This window comes from Carcharodon carcharias, chromosome 7, assembly GCF_017639515.1.
Source record: "Carcharodon carcharias isolate sCarCar2 chromosome 7, sCarCar2.pri, whole genome shotgun sequence".
Classification (NCBI taxonomy): Eukaryota; Metazoa; Chordata; class Chondrichthyes; order Lamniformes; family Lamnidae; genus Carcharodon; species Carcharodon carcharias.
Window position 1 is genome coordinate 138,839,166 of NC_054473.1, and position 16,171 is coordinate 138,855,336.

Sequence of the window (16,171 nt, forward strand, 5' to 3'; positions counted from 1 at the left end):
CCACAAAGTGCTAAACTGAGAAATTCTTTCTTTTGTTCAAGCACCAGTGCATTGTACAGGCCTTTTTGTGAACAATCTCTCCCAGTCTGTTACGTAGCAATTCACCATCCTGACGGTTTTCCATATGTGTACACTGAAATTCCCTCAACACTAACTTGTGTAACACTCATTCTTCTGTTCTGTTACATGCAGAACTGCTAGGTAGACTGGACTGATTTCGGTTTGATATGGTATGAACATGGTAAGCTTGATGGTGGGCCCTTTGAGATAGGCAATAGCTGTATAAAAGGGAATTGCGGTCCACCTTGATTATAGTGATTGACTGCTCATTCAATTATGTCCAAGCTGTAAAAGTAACTTCTTCTGCGGGTCCTCCCATGACTGAAAGGTCCAATGCAGGGTCGGAATGGACATCCTCAACTGGCTGTTCATGTTGTCATTGTTGGTGCTTGGCAGAACTTCTTCAGCTGTGCCACCTCTGGCCTTCCCCTGGGAATGCTTGATGTTGCAAGTTTGGCATAGATGGTCCTCGAAGAATGCGGAGCTAAATTTCAGTGCTCACCTCCTTCGGTGTTTTCCCAAGAGAAGTGGTCTGCAATGCACAAGTTTGTAATACTCTTCTTTTGAACAAAAAAGGTATCCTTGTATTGTTTGTACTGGCCACCTTGATGTTGTTTCCCCTGAGACAGTTTCCCATAGAAGATCTGCTTGGGGATTCTGTAGCTATCAATGTGGGAATCTAGTCTGCCCATCGAAATTTAATTTTCTGGAGAGTGTTCTCTATGCTGTTGAGTCCAGCATGATAAAGGACCTTGTTGTTTGGGATTTTGCCCTGCAATCAAATTCTCATGATGGACCTCAGATGTCTTTGGTAAAACTGTTCCAGAGCTTTGGTGTGATGCCCATAGCAGACCCAGGGTTCTGCACCTTATGGCAGGGTGATTACGACAATGGCCTGGTAGAGTTTGATTTTAGTCTTCAGCTTAATGCCATGCTGCTTCCAGACATGATCATGCAGTTAATCATAGGCAGAGCTTGCTTTCTCCATCAATTTTGGCATCCCTACCTACCGAGGTATGGTAATTTTCCATAACGTTGAGACTGGTGCCATCAACGGTTATGTCTGGTGCTTCATAGAATGTGCCTGCTGCTGCCTGAAACAAAATCTTGGTCTTGGAGAAACAGATTTGAAGACCAAAATTTTTGAAAGTACTCGAGAATTTAACACAGTCTAGGTGTTTACCCCAGCTGCCCACAGCAAGGAGAAGTTTCTGCATACAGAAGTTCTGATTACTGCCACTGTGAATCTGGTGGAGGCACACAGAGTGCAGAGACTGAAGAGTTTTCCTGAAAGGAACCTAATGTCGATGCCAGCAAGCACGTCTCTGGTGGCTTCTTGAAACAATCCAGCAAAGAGATTGAAGAGCTGGGGAGCTATGACACATCCTTGCTTTATGCCCCTGGTTACCGCAAAGCCATTGGATATCTCGCCATAGGCACAAACACATCCAACCAAGCCATTATGCAGTAGGCACAGGATTTTGGCAAACTTGTTCATCCTAGCTTGGAGAGCAACTGCCACTTTAATTATAGGTAACAGTGAGGGTGCAAACCCTGCAGAGTAAACTTGGCGACTAGCCATGTGGTCATGGTTCAATCTTGGGAAAACATGCGTTGCTTGATGGCTTTCATATGCTGAGGTTCATGTTCTGGGGCTCAGAGGTGGTGTTAACAGGTGAATTAAGAAAAGCGAACTGGCTGATGTATTGTCAAAAAAACAAACTGATACTTGTGCAGGGAAAGTACTAGATTCCTACAGTATGAAAAGTGTAATATAGTAAATATGGCAAAAAGGTGCACACATTTTGTAGGTTTCAACTGAAATTCGGTTTAAAAAAATGTTCAGTGGTGAACAAGCATCAAGCATGCAGATTTTTTCAAAAATTGTACAGAAATATCTCCATTTAACAATTTTCTTTGTTTGTTATTAAGGACTCCAGTTCTCCAGAACTGGAATTGTAACAATATTGTAATCAATGGAGTAAATGACCTAGCATTAAAGAAAGTCTGAGACATTATGGCACAGGAGTAAGCTATTCAGCCCATCAAGTAAATGGTGGCCCGCTGAAGAGCGGTCTAATCAATCCTGTTCTCCCGCTCTTTCCCTATAGTCCCGCCAGCTTACTTTCCTCAAGTTTGTAGTTTGAAATGAAGATGCCATTTAAACAGGAAACAATATTTGAGAAATCTCCACTGACTTGATACTATGATTGTTCCTACATGTACCTTTGCTGCTTCTCGATTTTAGCAGCCTCCTTTGCTTTTACAGTGTCAGCACAAAGCCGTCTTCTCCTATCTCCTTTTGTTTGCGCTTCCTGTTTAACCTGCTCTCTCTTATTACTGCGCTGATAAGCGGTTACAAGTCGACGCAGGCGTGTTGTTAAAGCAGATGCCGTTGGCCAATACAGCAGATCACCTTCCCCCAAAGGGCCGTCTAAGATGAAAAGGAAAGGAACCTTTTATCTTCAAGTAAACGATAATCATCTAAAAGATCTATATCTTTAAATCTAGTTGCAACAAAAAAATCATCAAATCTTCATTCTCACCTGTAATTATTAGATCCCCAGGAGAAGATGCAGCATCCTAAAATAGAAATGTTTCAGAAGAATTGTTTTGAGCTAGTTACACCCAATTTTAATAAATAGAACAAGATTTGTACATAGTTAAGAATTATTAATCAATGCCAAACTAATTTTCACTATTAAGTAATACTGTATTACAATTACAAAGAATCAGTTTTTCTCAGGAACAAAGTAGCATATAACATATATTAGAAGTTTTTTTCATTTGCACACCTCCATTTCATCCTTGAATAATGGTTGAGTTGGTTTATATTCTGGATCTTCACCATCCCTGTTAGAAAACCCATAGATTAATTAGAATATTATCAACTAATAATACTTTTTTCAAGTTTATAGACAGTAGTGTTATATATGATATAGAAAAGTAAGATAGAGAGAGATAAAGGTTTAACTACTCAAAAATTCTAATTTTTCTAACACATGGAACCCAACCCCACAACCATCTTCTCACTTGTTTGCAGGTTACTCAGTATCGTTCATCATCATCAACTAAGCAGAAGGACAATGTGGGGGTGTCATTAATTCTCCAGCACCCTTAATTTTGCTCCATAATCGGCCAACATTAGATATGATTCACGAGGGCTAAGCAGGTGTTGCCATTTCCTAATAGACCTGGAATACCTTGCTTCTGAATGGCAGCCCATCAAGTGATGTATCCAAAAACCCATTATACTCATCCAACTGAGGCAAGCAAATTTTAAAACAAGGAATCCACAATATTATGGAAAGGTAGACAAATAATGCTTTAAAATAATTTTAACCACTTCACCATGTTGATTGAGAGTAACCGTACCCCTCTGCACCATCGGCAAAGGTATCATTTCCCCTCTGTTCTGCTGCAATGGCTTTCTCATCAGGTTTGCCAACTCTTTCTAGGAAACAGAGTGCAGGGTCATTTCTCATTGTATTGTACTTTTCATAACCTGCGAATAGCAAATAACAAAGATCTGTTAGGGGAGAATAATATGAGACCAGACCTTACACTAACATTAATGTATTCATTTTAATTAATTCTGTCTTAAAACTACATATATTACATACAAATTACATGGAAATAGTTTTTTTTTCTGTACTTTAAATTCTCTAGCTAATTCACCACCTCAGCATTTTGTTGTACATGAGAGTGCATTCCCCAACATCAAAATGGTTTTAACAATTGTTTTCTTTTATGGAGTACAACCGACTAAGTGAAGACTTGCAGTTTGGTGAGAGGGGAGTTTTAAGTGTTAATTTTATTCTTAAAATCTAATCTAGTCTGTAATTAGCAGTAACTGGAAAGTACTCTGTAAGCCGGCTAAGTTCTTTCTTGCAGTTTAGCTCATCCTTAGCTGTAGAAGCTGAGTAATTGATTAGCTAACTGGTTGATTCTGGTTGCTTCAGCCCCAGTTTAGTTTACCATAAATTCAGGATTCTTTAGTGCAGCTGACTAATTGAGTGCAGACTTGGAGTTCGGGGAGGGGAGGGGAGGTTGTTTGTTTCCACTTTTTAACTTTCTCACCCCAAAAAATTGGTTCTTGCTCTACTACAGGGAAAGGAGCTAACTGTTTATTGAGAATCTGGTAAGTTAGTAAGTTCTTTTCTATTCTTAAGGAAATAGTACATAATTTCGTGGTCAAGTTAATAAAATATATAAGAAAGCAACATAAGTGATTAATATAATTAAGTAATTATTTAAAACACATTAAGGATGGTAGGACAGGTGATGTGTAAAGGCTGCAGCATGTGGGAGCTCCTGGATCACATTGTGATCCAGGGCAAACATGTTGGGGCTTGAGGAACTTCAGCTCAGAGTCATTGAGCTCGAGGCTGCACTGCAAACTCTGCGACACATCAGGAAGGGGAAAAGTTACCTGGATGATTTATAACAGGAGGCAGTCACACCACTTAGGATTAAGTCTTCTGATTTGGTCAGTGGCCAGGGACAGGAGGGTGTGGCTGCAAGTGAGGCACATAAGGGGACTTAGAGAGCAGGAGTGTGAGCCTCTATAATTGTCCAATAGTTTTGAAGTTCTCTCAGCTTGTTTGGATGAGAATGGGGGCTGCAGGGTGGATGAGCAAACTGACCATGGCACCATGGTACAAGAAGCCATCCGGGGGGAAGCAAAAAGGAATATAGTGCTAGTAGGGGACAGTATAGGAAGGAGGATTAACACTGTTCTCTGTAGCAAAGAGCAAGAGTCCAGATAGCTTTGTTGTCTACCCAGTGCCAGGATTCGGGACATCTTCCCAGGGCTGGAGAGGAACGTGCAGTGGGAGAGGGAGGATCCAGTGGTCATCGACCATGTAGGTACCAACAGCATAGGCAGGATGAGGAAGGAGGCTCTGCATAGTCATTATGATGAGCTAGGCACCAAATTAAGCAGAACCTCAAAGGTAATAATTTCTGGATTATTACCTGAGCCATGTGTAAATTGGCATAGGATAAATAAAATTAGACAAATGAATGTGTGGCTCAAGGACTGGTATGGGGGAAGTGGGTTTTGGGGCTTTGGCACCAGTATTAGGGAAAGTGGGATCTGTTGGGACGGTCTACACCTGAACCGTGCTGGGGCTGGTGTCCTTGCAAGCAGCCTAACCAGGGAAATAGAGAGGGTTTAACCTGAATAATGGGGGCAAGGGATCAAACCTGGGAAGATGTGGTAAACCAAAGAGTAAAGACAAGGCAAGAAAGACAGGTACTAATATGGGAAATGATAAACAGACTGTGACGGGAAAGGACAGAGTACAAATCTAAGAGTAAATCAGCAGATAAGGTTAGATGTGACAAAAATAATAGGACAAAACTAAAGGTTCTATATCAAAATGCATGTAGCATTCGAAATAAAACAGATGAACTGATAGCACAAATAGAAATAAATAAGTACAATCTGATAGCCATTACAGAGACATGGCTACAGGATGACAGATTGGGACCTGAATATTGAAGGATATGTGATATTTAGGAAGGACAGGAAGTTAGGAAAAGATGGAGGGGTGGCTCTGTTAATTAATTATAGTATTAGCACATTAGAGAGGGATGACCGAAGTTCAGGAAACCAGGATGTAGAAGCGGTTTGGGTTGAGATAAGGAATGATAAAAAGCAAGAAGTCACATGGAGTGGTGTACAGGCCTCCTAACCATAACTACACAGTAGGACAGAGTACAAAAGAAGAGATAATGGGAGCTTGGCAGAAAAGTACAACAATGATCATGGGTGATTTTAATCTACATATTGACAGGACAAATCAGATGAGCAAAGGTAGCCTAGATGAGGAGCACATTGAATGTTTTCAGGATAGTTTCTTAGAACAGCATGTTCTGGAGCCAACCAGGGAGCAGGCTATACTAGGATAAAAGCAAAAAACTGCGGATGCTGGAAATCCAAAACAAAAACAAAAATACCTGGAAAAACTCAGCAGGTCTGGCAGCATCTGCGGAGAAGAACACAGTTAACGTTTCAAGTCCGAATGACCCTTCAACAGAACTAAGTAAAAATAGAAGAGAGGTGAAATATAAGTTGGTTTAAAGGTGGGTGGGACAGGTAGAGCTGGATAGAGGGCCAGTGATAGGTGGAGATAACCAAAAGATGTCACAGACAAAAGGACAAAGAGGTGTTGAAGGTAGTGATAATATCTAAGGAATGTGATAATTAAGGGTAGAAAGCCCTAGTGGGGGTGGGGTGGGGTGAAGGAATCAAAAAAGGCTAAAAGGTAGATATAAAACAATGGATGGAAATACATTTAAAAATAATGGAAATAGGTGGGAAAAGAAAAATCTATATAAATTATTGGAAAAAAAGAGGGGGATCGGAAAGGGGATCGGTGGGGTTGGAGGAAAGAATTCATGATCTAATATTGTTGAACTCAATATTCAGTCCGGAAGGCTGTAAAGTGCCTAGTCGGAAGATGAGGTGCTGTTCCTCCAGTTTGCGTTGACCTTCACTGGAACAATGCAGCAAGCCAAGGACGGACATGTGGGCATTAGAGCAGGGTGGAGTGTTGGAATGGCTTGCCATTGTCTTATCTCTACCTTTTAGCCTTTTTTGATTCCTTCACCCCACGCCACCCCCACTAGGGCTATCTGTACCTTGCTTGTCCTGCTTTCTACCCTTAATTATCACATTCCTTAGATAATATCACCACCTTCAACATCTCTTTGTCCTTTTGTCTGTGACATCTTTTGGTTATCTCCACCTATCACTGGCCCTCTATCCAGCTCTACCTGTCCCACCCACCTTTAAACCAACTTATATTTCACCTCTCTTCTATTTTTACTTAGTTCTGTTGAAGGGTCATTCGGACTCGAAACATCAACTGTGTTCCTCTCCGCAGATGCTGCCAGACCTGCTGAGTTTTTCCAGGTATTTTTGTTTTTGTAGCAGGCTATACTAGACCTGGTATTGAGCAATGAGATAAGATTAATTGATAACCTCCTAGTGGAGGCACCACTAGATAGCAGCGATCATAACATGATTGAATTTTACATTCATTTCGAGGGAGAAAAGACTAGTATTTTAACTTTAAATAAGGGCAATTATGAGGGCATGAAGGCAGAGCTAGCTGAAGTGAACTGGCAAGTGAAACTAAGGGATATGTCAATAGAAGTTCAGTGGCAGACATTTAAAGGGATTTTTCAGAATACCCAGAATGTATACATCCCAGTGAGAAAGAAAAATCCCAAGGGGAAGGCTCACCATTCGTGGTTAACTAAAATAGTTGAACACAGTATGAAACTTAAAGAAAAAGCATATAATTACGCAAAGGTAGGTGGCAGGTCAGAAGATTGGAAAGAATATAAAGAACAGTAAAGAATAACGAAAAGATTAATAAGGAGGGAAAAATTAAAGTATGAAAGCAAGCTAGCAATATAAAGACAGACAGTAAGAGTTTCTATAGATATTTATATAAGAAAAGAGTTAATGTGAGTATTGGTCCTATAGACAGCGCGTCTGGGAAATTGATGATGGAAAGTTGGGAGAAGGCGGATGAATTAAACAGGTATTTTGCTTCAGTCTTCACTACAGAAGACACAAGTAACATCCCGAAAATAGCTGTAAATCAGGAAATGGAAGGGAGGAACTCGGGAAAATTACAATCACCAGGGAAGTGGTACTGAACAAATTGTTGGGGCAGTGGGTTGACAAATCCCCAGGTCCGGATGGACTTCAGCCTAAGGTCTTGAAAGAAGTGGCTAGTGGGATAGTTGATGCATTGGTTTTAATTTTCCAACATTCCTTGGATTCTGGGAAGGTGCCATTAGATTGGAAAATAGCAAATATAACTCCTTTATTCAAAAAGAGAGGGAGACAGAAAGCAGAAAACTATAGGCCAGTTAGCCTAAATCTGTCACAGGGAAAATGTTAGAAGCTATTATTAGAAGCTATTATTAAAGATGTTATAGCAGGGCACTTAGAACAATTCAAGGCAATCTGGCAGAGTCAATATGGTTTTGTGAAAAGGAAATCATGTTTAACCAATTTAATGGAGTTCTTTGAAGGAGTCACATGTGCTGTGGATAAAGGGGAAATTGGTGGATATACTGTACTTAGGTTTCCAGAAAGTATATGATAAAAGTGCCACATCAAAAGTTATTGCAGAAAATAAAAGTTCATGGTGTAGGAGGCAACATATTGTCATGGATAGAAGATTGGCTAGCTAACAGAAGGCAGAGTGTTGCCATAAATGGGTCTTTTCCTGGTTGGCAGAATGTGACAAATGGTGTGCCACAAGGATCAGTGCTGGGCCTCAACTTTTTACAATTTATATAAATGATTTGGATGAAGGGACTGAAGGAATGGTTGCTAAATTTGCTGACAACACAACAATAAGTAGGAAAATAAATTGTGAAGAGGATGTAAGGAGGCTACAAAGTGACAGATAGGTTAAGTGGGTGGGCAAAGATCTGGCAAATGGGAGTAAAATGTGGGCAAATGTGAAATTGTTCACTTTGGTAGGAAGAATAAAAAAGCTCATTATCTAAATGGTGAGAGATTGAGGAGCTCTGAGATTCAGAGGGATCTGGGTGTCCTAGTGCATGAATCTCAGAAGGTTAGCATGCAGGTACAGCAGGTAATTAGGAAAGCTAATAGAATGTTATAATTTATGAAGGGAATTGATTACAAAAGTAGGGAGGTTATGCTTTGATTGTACAGGGCATTGGTAGGACCACATCTGGAGTAGTGTGTGTACAGTACTGGTCTCCTTATTTAAAAGAAGATGTAAATGCATTAGCAGGTCAGGGGCTTACCAGACTAAGGCCAGGAATGGATAGATTGTCTTATGAGGAAAGTCTGGTCAGATTAGGCTTGTATGCACTGGGATTTAGAAGAGTAAGAGGCAACTTAATTGAAACCTTTAAAATTTGAGGGGTCTTAACAGGGTGGATGTGGAGAGGATGTTTCCTCTTGTGGGAGAATCTAGAACTAGGGGGTCACTGTTTAAAAATAAGGGGTTGCTCATTTAAGACAGATGAGGAGAATTTTTTTCCTCTGAGGGTTAAGAGTCTTTGGAACTCTCTTCCTGAAAAGGCGGTGGAAGCAGAGTCTTTAAATATTTTTAAAGCAGCGCCAGATAGATTCTTGATTAACAAGGGGGTGACAGGTTATGGGGGGTAGGCAGGAATGTGGGGTTGAGGTTAAATTCAGATCAGCCATGATATTATTGAATGGCAGAGCTGGGTTGAGGGGCTGAGAGGTCCACCCCTGCTTCTAATTCATATGTTCGTATGTTTACATCTTTAAAACTCTACTAGTTGAGTGGAGGGATACATTTGAAACGTCATCTCACAAAGGTCCCGGATCCAGATTATTTCTGGGAACCAGTATATTATACAATAGGTCTTTACCAATGAAATCAGAATGAGGGTTTTCATAACTACTTAATTTGAAATGCTGCTGGGGACTACTGTGACACCCATTGTGGGGAAATTAACGTGAACTCTCCGAGTCTGATAGTTTACTTGTTATGGTATTGGACTAGCGACTCAGAGACTGAATGTTTAAATTCCGCCCTGAAATGTTGTTATTGATATGTTATTGAATTGAATAAGTCCGATAATGTATGGCCAAGCACCAGGAAAAAAGGGCCATGGCCATAAGAATTGGTTCAAGAAGATAGCGTTATTGCTAACTAAGAAAGGGCAATAATTGAAGCTTTGCAAGTTGTTGCGCGCATCCCAAGAAATAAAATTTAAGATAATTCGGTGTTAATACGAGATGTTAAGATATCAAATGCAAGCGTTTTAAATTATTTTACTTTGGGTATGTATATATCTCCATGTCTGACTGCATGATGATTGTCCATTATTTGATTCCCTCACCTCTTTTTTGAAAACTCCACTGGGATACCACAGGTAGTACAGGAAATATTTGATATTCCAAAGTTGTCTCACCAACTTTAACTCACCATGTTTGAAGACTCCAATGAGCAGCGATTTGTCAGCATCCACATCCCACCACTCAGCAGGGATCTCAGACTGTTCAGGCTCAGGGACCCAAATGTCAATTTCACTAAGGAAACAGAGGCAAGCTCAATCAACTGCCAAATTGTGCAATGGCAAGATTATAGAAAGTAAATTGTGTATTAGATCACTGATTAAAGGACTTTCACCAGAATAATTTTATAAGATTACCATTTTTAATACATAATATATTTTTCCTGTAATCTTCCACATTCCCTGTCAAAATGAACTACAATTCTTTGTATTCCTGTACATATATCCACAACCAAACTGACCAGCTGAGATGTACCCACTTCTAACATTCAAAGTCAGATGCAAAGGTCAGTGAGGGGGCATCCACTTTGGATTCAAAAAAGAAAATCAAAATATTTTCTAAACGAAGGAGGACTAGGAATTGTGAAGGAGCTAAGGACTTGGGTGTCCACATACACAAATCACTAAAAGTGGATGCAAATATACTTGACAGCGATAAAGAATAGTGTTTTGGTTGCTGGCCATCATCTCAAAAGGAACTGGAGCCTTGGTCAGATCCCATCTGGAGTACTGTGCTCAGTTTCAAGCAAGACACCTCAGGAGGTCATGGAGGAGGTACAGCTCAAATCATGAAAATGATAGAGGGCTTATAAGGACATGTTAAATCTACTTAGTTTGTTTTCCCTTGAGTTTAGAAAGTTGAGGGGTGTTATAGATAAAAGGATCCAATAAGGTAGATATAGAGAAACTGCATGCTTGTCATAAATTAAACAATTAAGCTAACCTTAGAAGATCTTGCAAGGCCAACTGCTTAAAAGCTAGTGTGTTTTAAATGCTATTGACTCAGTATGAACAGAAAATAGTGGACCCTATAACTTTGCATCTGGAATCCCTCAAAGGTTAGTATTTAAATCTGACTGGGCCATTGATGGTCGAAGAAGAGATATTTTCCCAACAGTCAAGGAAGAAAGCCATCCCAAAAGTCAACAGTGAATATTCTCTACATCCTTTGCTGTTTACACAGCAAGTCACCAGTTTATTTGTTCATCTGGGAGCTGGTGACCTCTGTGAAGGAAATCTAAAATACAATTATTCAAAACTTAAAAATGCAGGTTTGCTTTTAAATGGGGAAGCAAACTACTTTTAACTCTTACGAGGCAGAAAGAAATTCTAATCTATAGCATATAGTTGGGTGACTTTTTTTCTTGAATTGAGTGTTTGTATATATTACAGAGCTTTAAAAATTTTGCAAGTGCAGGATTAGTGTTGCCACATTTACCCACTGAAAAGTTAAGCTTGACTGAGGGTAACAGGAAGGTCATGCCCTGTGCTAATATGAGAAACATGCATCTGGTAAATAGATGCCCTATGGTTCAGAGCTTCAAAGAACAATTTCTAGCTAACTAAATTTTGAAAACAGCAGCACTTTTTAAAACTTAATTGCAGTCTTTGAGGCATTGTACACTGATTCCAAAGGGGCACTACATTTTTAATGCTGGCTAGTATTTCAGAAATTCAGAATTCCTTGTATATTTTTAGGATTTTAAAAGGTAAGTCACTATTAGTTAGTGCACAAGTCTGCATTAAAAGAAAGGAAACTTGCCATTTTTTTTAGGGAAAAATAAATCTAGAAGCTTAGCATCTTTCCCTCAAGATGAGTTTTCAAAGTTGTCAAAAGCAATAAGTGTTTGTTATTCTGACCGTTGGCAAGTTTTCAAAACCACTGATTGCATTTTTCTTTATTTTTGATCAGAGCAGTGTTGAAGTAATTGTACACTTAGGGAAATATTGAAAATCAAGTACATCTGCTTTAACTTTTCTTTAGCTGCATTTTGTCTGATGTCATGTTAGACCACAATTATTAAAATGTAAGAGGGAATGTAGTAAAATGGAGATTTAAACCAAGGGAAAAGGTCATAGTAGAAAAACAACAAAGACAGTGAGTCAATGGTAGGACTGTGGAAAGATATTTAAAAAGAGAAAATAAATTTGAAGTAGTTAATTTTGTGTATTGCACAAAAATGCAGGGCAGCCTTAAAATTCTAACAAGGTGTGTGATCATATTTAGGGTTCTAAATTTACCGTTTGTTTGGCATGTGATGAAAGTTAAGTTCTGAGAACACAATAAATTGGTCCTATGGTGCCTGCATGTATATAATGTGTGTTGAAATATTCAGATGCAAATACTCCACAAATACAGTAAACACAACTGCTTCAATGCTATTATATTTAATTAACACGTTTAGAAAACAAGAAACTTTGCTATTTAGTTCACAGCAAGCAGGATTTTTTTTTGTCTTGCCTCAGATGCAGTGACATCTTGTGCTTAATGAATTCTCCTCATCTGGCTATATTTTCCATCACTGGCCACATCTAAACTACAGTGGTGGTGGTGTGACCACAATCACTAATCATGTCTTTGTCTCCTTCCTTACTCCTCTAATACTTCCTATTCCTTCAAGCATCTCAGTTTGCTTCACCCATCACCTCTCAAATCCTTGTTGTCTACCTCAAGCACCTCCAGATATGTTCTTTCATTTCCTCCCTCAGTCTTTGCACTGTGAATTATTCACTCTCCATCAATCTCCATCTCTATTCTCCTTGTCCTATGAACTCAATGACCTTTTGTCTTCCTGACCCTTTCACTTTGTATAAACTCTCCCACCGATTGTCAAAGCGAGCCACTGGACCTGGTCATTGCCCACTGCCTTGCTACTCTCATGGATGCAATCTCTGACTTTAGCATCCACAACTTTCACTCCCTTCAAACCCTACTTCTTTCTGCATCCATACTTAGGAAATAAATTCACAACTACCAACTGTCTCCTTAAACATCTCTGCCCTACCCCAAGTTACCTCAGCAACAAGTTTAAGGACCTCGTGGACTTCTGTCACTAGGATTAAGACCACCTATTCAGCTGCCTCTCCCCATACCCAGCAAACTAAAGACTGAGCCATTCCCTTAACTGGGCTCTAAATAAATGTGACTTTGGTTGTAGTTAGTTCAGTGCTGTGACAGAGGGAGAGCCTTGATGGAATAGGTTCAAAGAATACATTGTGCAAAAAATGGGCAGACAGTTTCACATACCAAACACAATTCAGACATCTATTATCTTTATCCACACTCTGAAGTTGAAACAAAATACTAAATTTTAGGTCAGCTGCTTTTTGCCCGAGGGTTTTAAAAGGAAGCCATAAAGAAAATTAAAAAAAACATTGGGTTAGAGCACTGGTGCATTTGTCCTTCAGTTTATGAAGATTAGGAATTAAATATTTTAAAAACTTCTTTTCAATTTTAATAAAACCAAGTTTTTCTGCTTGGTTCCTCAGGCTTGTGAGAATTAAAGGTCAGTGGCAAGATAGTGATTTCCCCCCGCACCTCAAAGTCTTCTAAACACAATGAAATATTTTCCTGTTTTGAGCAAAATGGACTCTTTCCAGAGGTCAATACAAGCAAGTCAGTATTAAATTTTTTTTAAAAAATCAACTTGAGAAAGTCAGTAGCTCAAAAAAAAATGATCAATTTCAAACTATTCTGTAGTGACATTCATGGTTGCACAATTGCAATGCCTACTAGCTAATTATTCCCATAAATCAATCACAGTGCTTAAAACAAGCCATGGTTTAAAAAGTCTTACCCTAGGGCTCAATTAGCAATGCTTATCTTGCAACAGTGGAACTTATCAGTCATACTTTTCTCATTGGCCAAACATAGAACTACAAAAGAAAGGCTTCATTCAAAAGAGAGTTTCAGCAACATATCTTTATATGATTAACAGTTGTGTGTCAGCTATGGTTCAACACACAACTTGATAGCACACTCACCTCTGAATTACAAGGCTTTTATTATTCATTCATGGGATATGGATATCGCTGCCTAGGCCCTAATTGCCCTCAAGGCTGGTGGTGAGTCCCTTCTTGAACCACTGCAGTCCCTGTGGTGTAAGTACACCCAGAGTGCTGTTAGGGAGGGAGTTCCAGTATTTTGAACCAGCGACAGTAAAGGAACAGCGATAGATTTCCAAGTCAGGATGGTGAGTGGCTTGGAGGGGAACCTCCAGGTGGTGGTGTTATATGTATCTGCTGCCCTTGTCCTTCTAGATGGTAGTAGTCGTGGGTTTGGAAGGTGCTGCCTAAGGAGCCTTGGTGTGTTTCTGCAGTGCAACTGCACCTGTAGATGGTGCAACTGCTGTCACTGTTTGTCGATGGAGGAGGAAGTGAATGTTTGCGGAAAGAGTGCCAATCAAGCGGGCTGCTTTGTCCTGGATGGTTTCAAGCTTCTTCAATGTTGTTGAAGCTGCACTCGTCCAGGCAAGTGGAGAGTATTCCATCACACTCCTGACTTGTCTTGTAGATGGTGGACAGGCTTTCGGAAGTCAGGAGGTGAGTTACTCATGGCATGTTTCCTAGCCTCTGACCTGCTCTTGTAGCCACAGTATTTATATGGCTAGTCCAGTTCAGTTTCTGGTCAATGGTAACCCCAAGGATGTTGAAAGTGGGGGGATTCAGCGATGGTAATGCCATTGAATATCAAGGGGTGATGGTTAGATTTTCTTGTTGGAGATGGTCATTGCCTGGTACTTGTGCTGCATAAACATAACTTGCCACTTTTTAGCCCAAGCCTGGATATTGCGCAGGTCTTGCTGCATTTGGATATGGACTGTTTCAGCATCTGAGGTGTCACGAACAGTGCTGAACATTGTGCATCATCAACGAACATCCCCACTTCTGACCTTATGATGGAAGGGAGGTCATTGATGAAGCAGCTGAAGATGGTTGGCCCCAGGTTCAAATCCCACTCCAGGTCTTGAGCACAAAAAGCAAGGCTGATACTCTAGTGCAGTACAAAGGGAGCATTGCACTGTTAGAGGTGCTATCTTTTGGATGAGATGTTAGACTGAAGCCCCATCTGCTTGATTGGGTGGATATAAAAGATCCTGTGTCATTATTCTGAAGAAGAGCGGGGCAGTTATCCCCGGTGTCCCAGCCAATTTTTATCCCTCAATCAACATCACAAAAAGTAAATTATCTGGTCGATTGCTGTTTGTGGGAGTTTGCTGAGTGCAAATTAGCTGTCATATTTCCTCCAGTGGCTACACTTCAAAAAGTACTTCATTGGCTGTAAACCGCTTTGAGACGTCCAATGGTCGTGTAACGCTCTATATATATATATATATATGTATATATATGTGTGTGTGTGTGTGTGTGTGTGTGTGTGTGTGTGTGTATATATAGGTATATGTATACGTATATATATATAGGTATATGTATATGTATGTATATATATATATATATGTGTGTGTGTGTACATATATATGTGTATGTGTGTGTGTATATATATATATATATATATATCTATGTGTGTGTGTGTGTGTGTATATATATGTGTGTGTATATATATAATATATATATATATATATATATATATACATATATATATGCAAGTCTTGCATTTCTTTATTTTTTGCTTTTGAATCTGGCAGTGTACAAAAGACGTGGACATGTGTTTCTAGAAACCAGGGAAGAGATTGATGGGCCAATGAATAATTAGCTTACATGTCTCATTCACAAAAAACTAATGAAAAAACATTAATGTTGACAGAAACATTGAGTCACTCAACATTTTAAGAAAATGAGCCACACAAAAAAATTCCCACCAAAAAGCAACAAATCACTAGAGACCACCAATAACGGCTAACGCTCAAATCCCTGAGAAAACACCAAAGTCCTCAGCTGTCAGGTTGGCTCCCCATTGATTCAACTGTATCTCAAAATAAAATTTACAATACACAAATTAAAACCCTAAGCTTCGATTCTTCAGTACAGCCTTAGGTTTGATATGTTTGGACTTCTTTACGTTCATGACCCAAAGCTCAATGTTGTTGCGCAATGGTCACAACAAAGTGGCAACATTTCTGTAGGACCTCGTGCAAGTGCAAAGCTAAACTACCCTTACTGCTGTTTACCCAGGCTGTCTGTACATGATCGTTGCTTCTCAGTGGCGCACTGAATTTACAGCCTCAGTTACTCACATATCTGCTGCAGAAAACATTACATCCACTCAAATGCCATTCAGCGAAAGATACACTGTACTCACAGGCAATGGTAACTCTGACAG

At 39.7% G+C, this 16,171-nt stretch overlaps 1 protein-coding gene across 9 annotated transcripts in view; it reads right to left on the minus strand.

The window, feature by feature from the left end:
- chd9 (chromodomain helicase DNA binding protein 9) overlaps positions 1-16,171 on the minus strand; it is a 286,738-nt gene that overhangs the window by 26,448 nt on the left and 244,119 nt on the right. For 5 of the 9 annotated variants that reach the window (XM_041192748.1, XM_041192749.1, XM_041192752.1 and 2 more), the window contains 5 exons: positions 10,026-10,129; positions 3,412-3,565; positions 2,856-2,913; positions 2,607-2,643; positions 2,287-2,494 (listed from right to left, as the gene is read on the minus strand). In XM_041192748.1, the coding sequence (XP_041048682.1) occupies positions 2,287-2,494; positions 2,607-2,643; positions 2,856-2,913; positions 3,412-3,565; positions 10,026-10,129 (561 nt within the window). The remainder of the gene's footprint in view (positions 1-2,286; positions 2,495-2,606; positions 2,644-2,855; positions 2,914-3,411; positions 3,566-10,025; positions 10,130-16,171) is intronic. The other 4 variants (XM_041192754.1, XM_041192751.1, XM_041192753.1 and 1 more) reach the window with 1 other exon arrangement.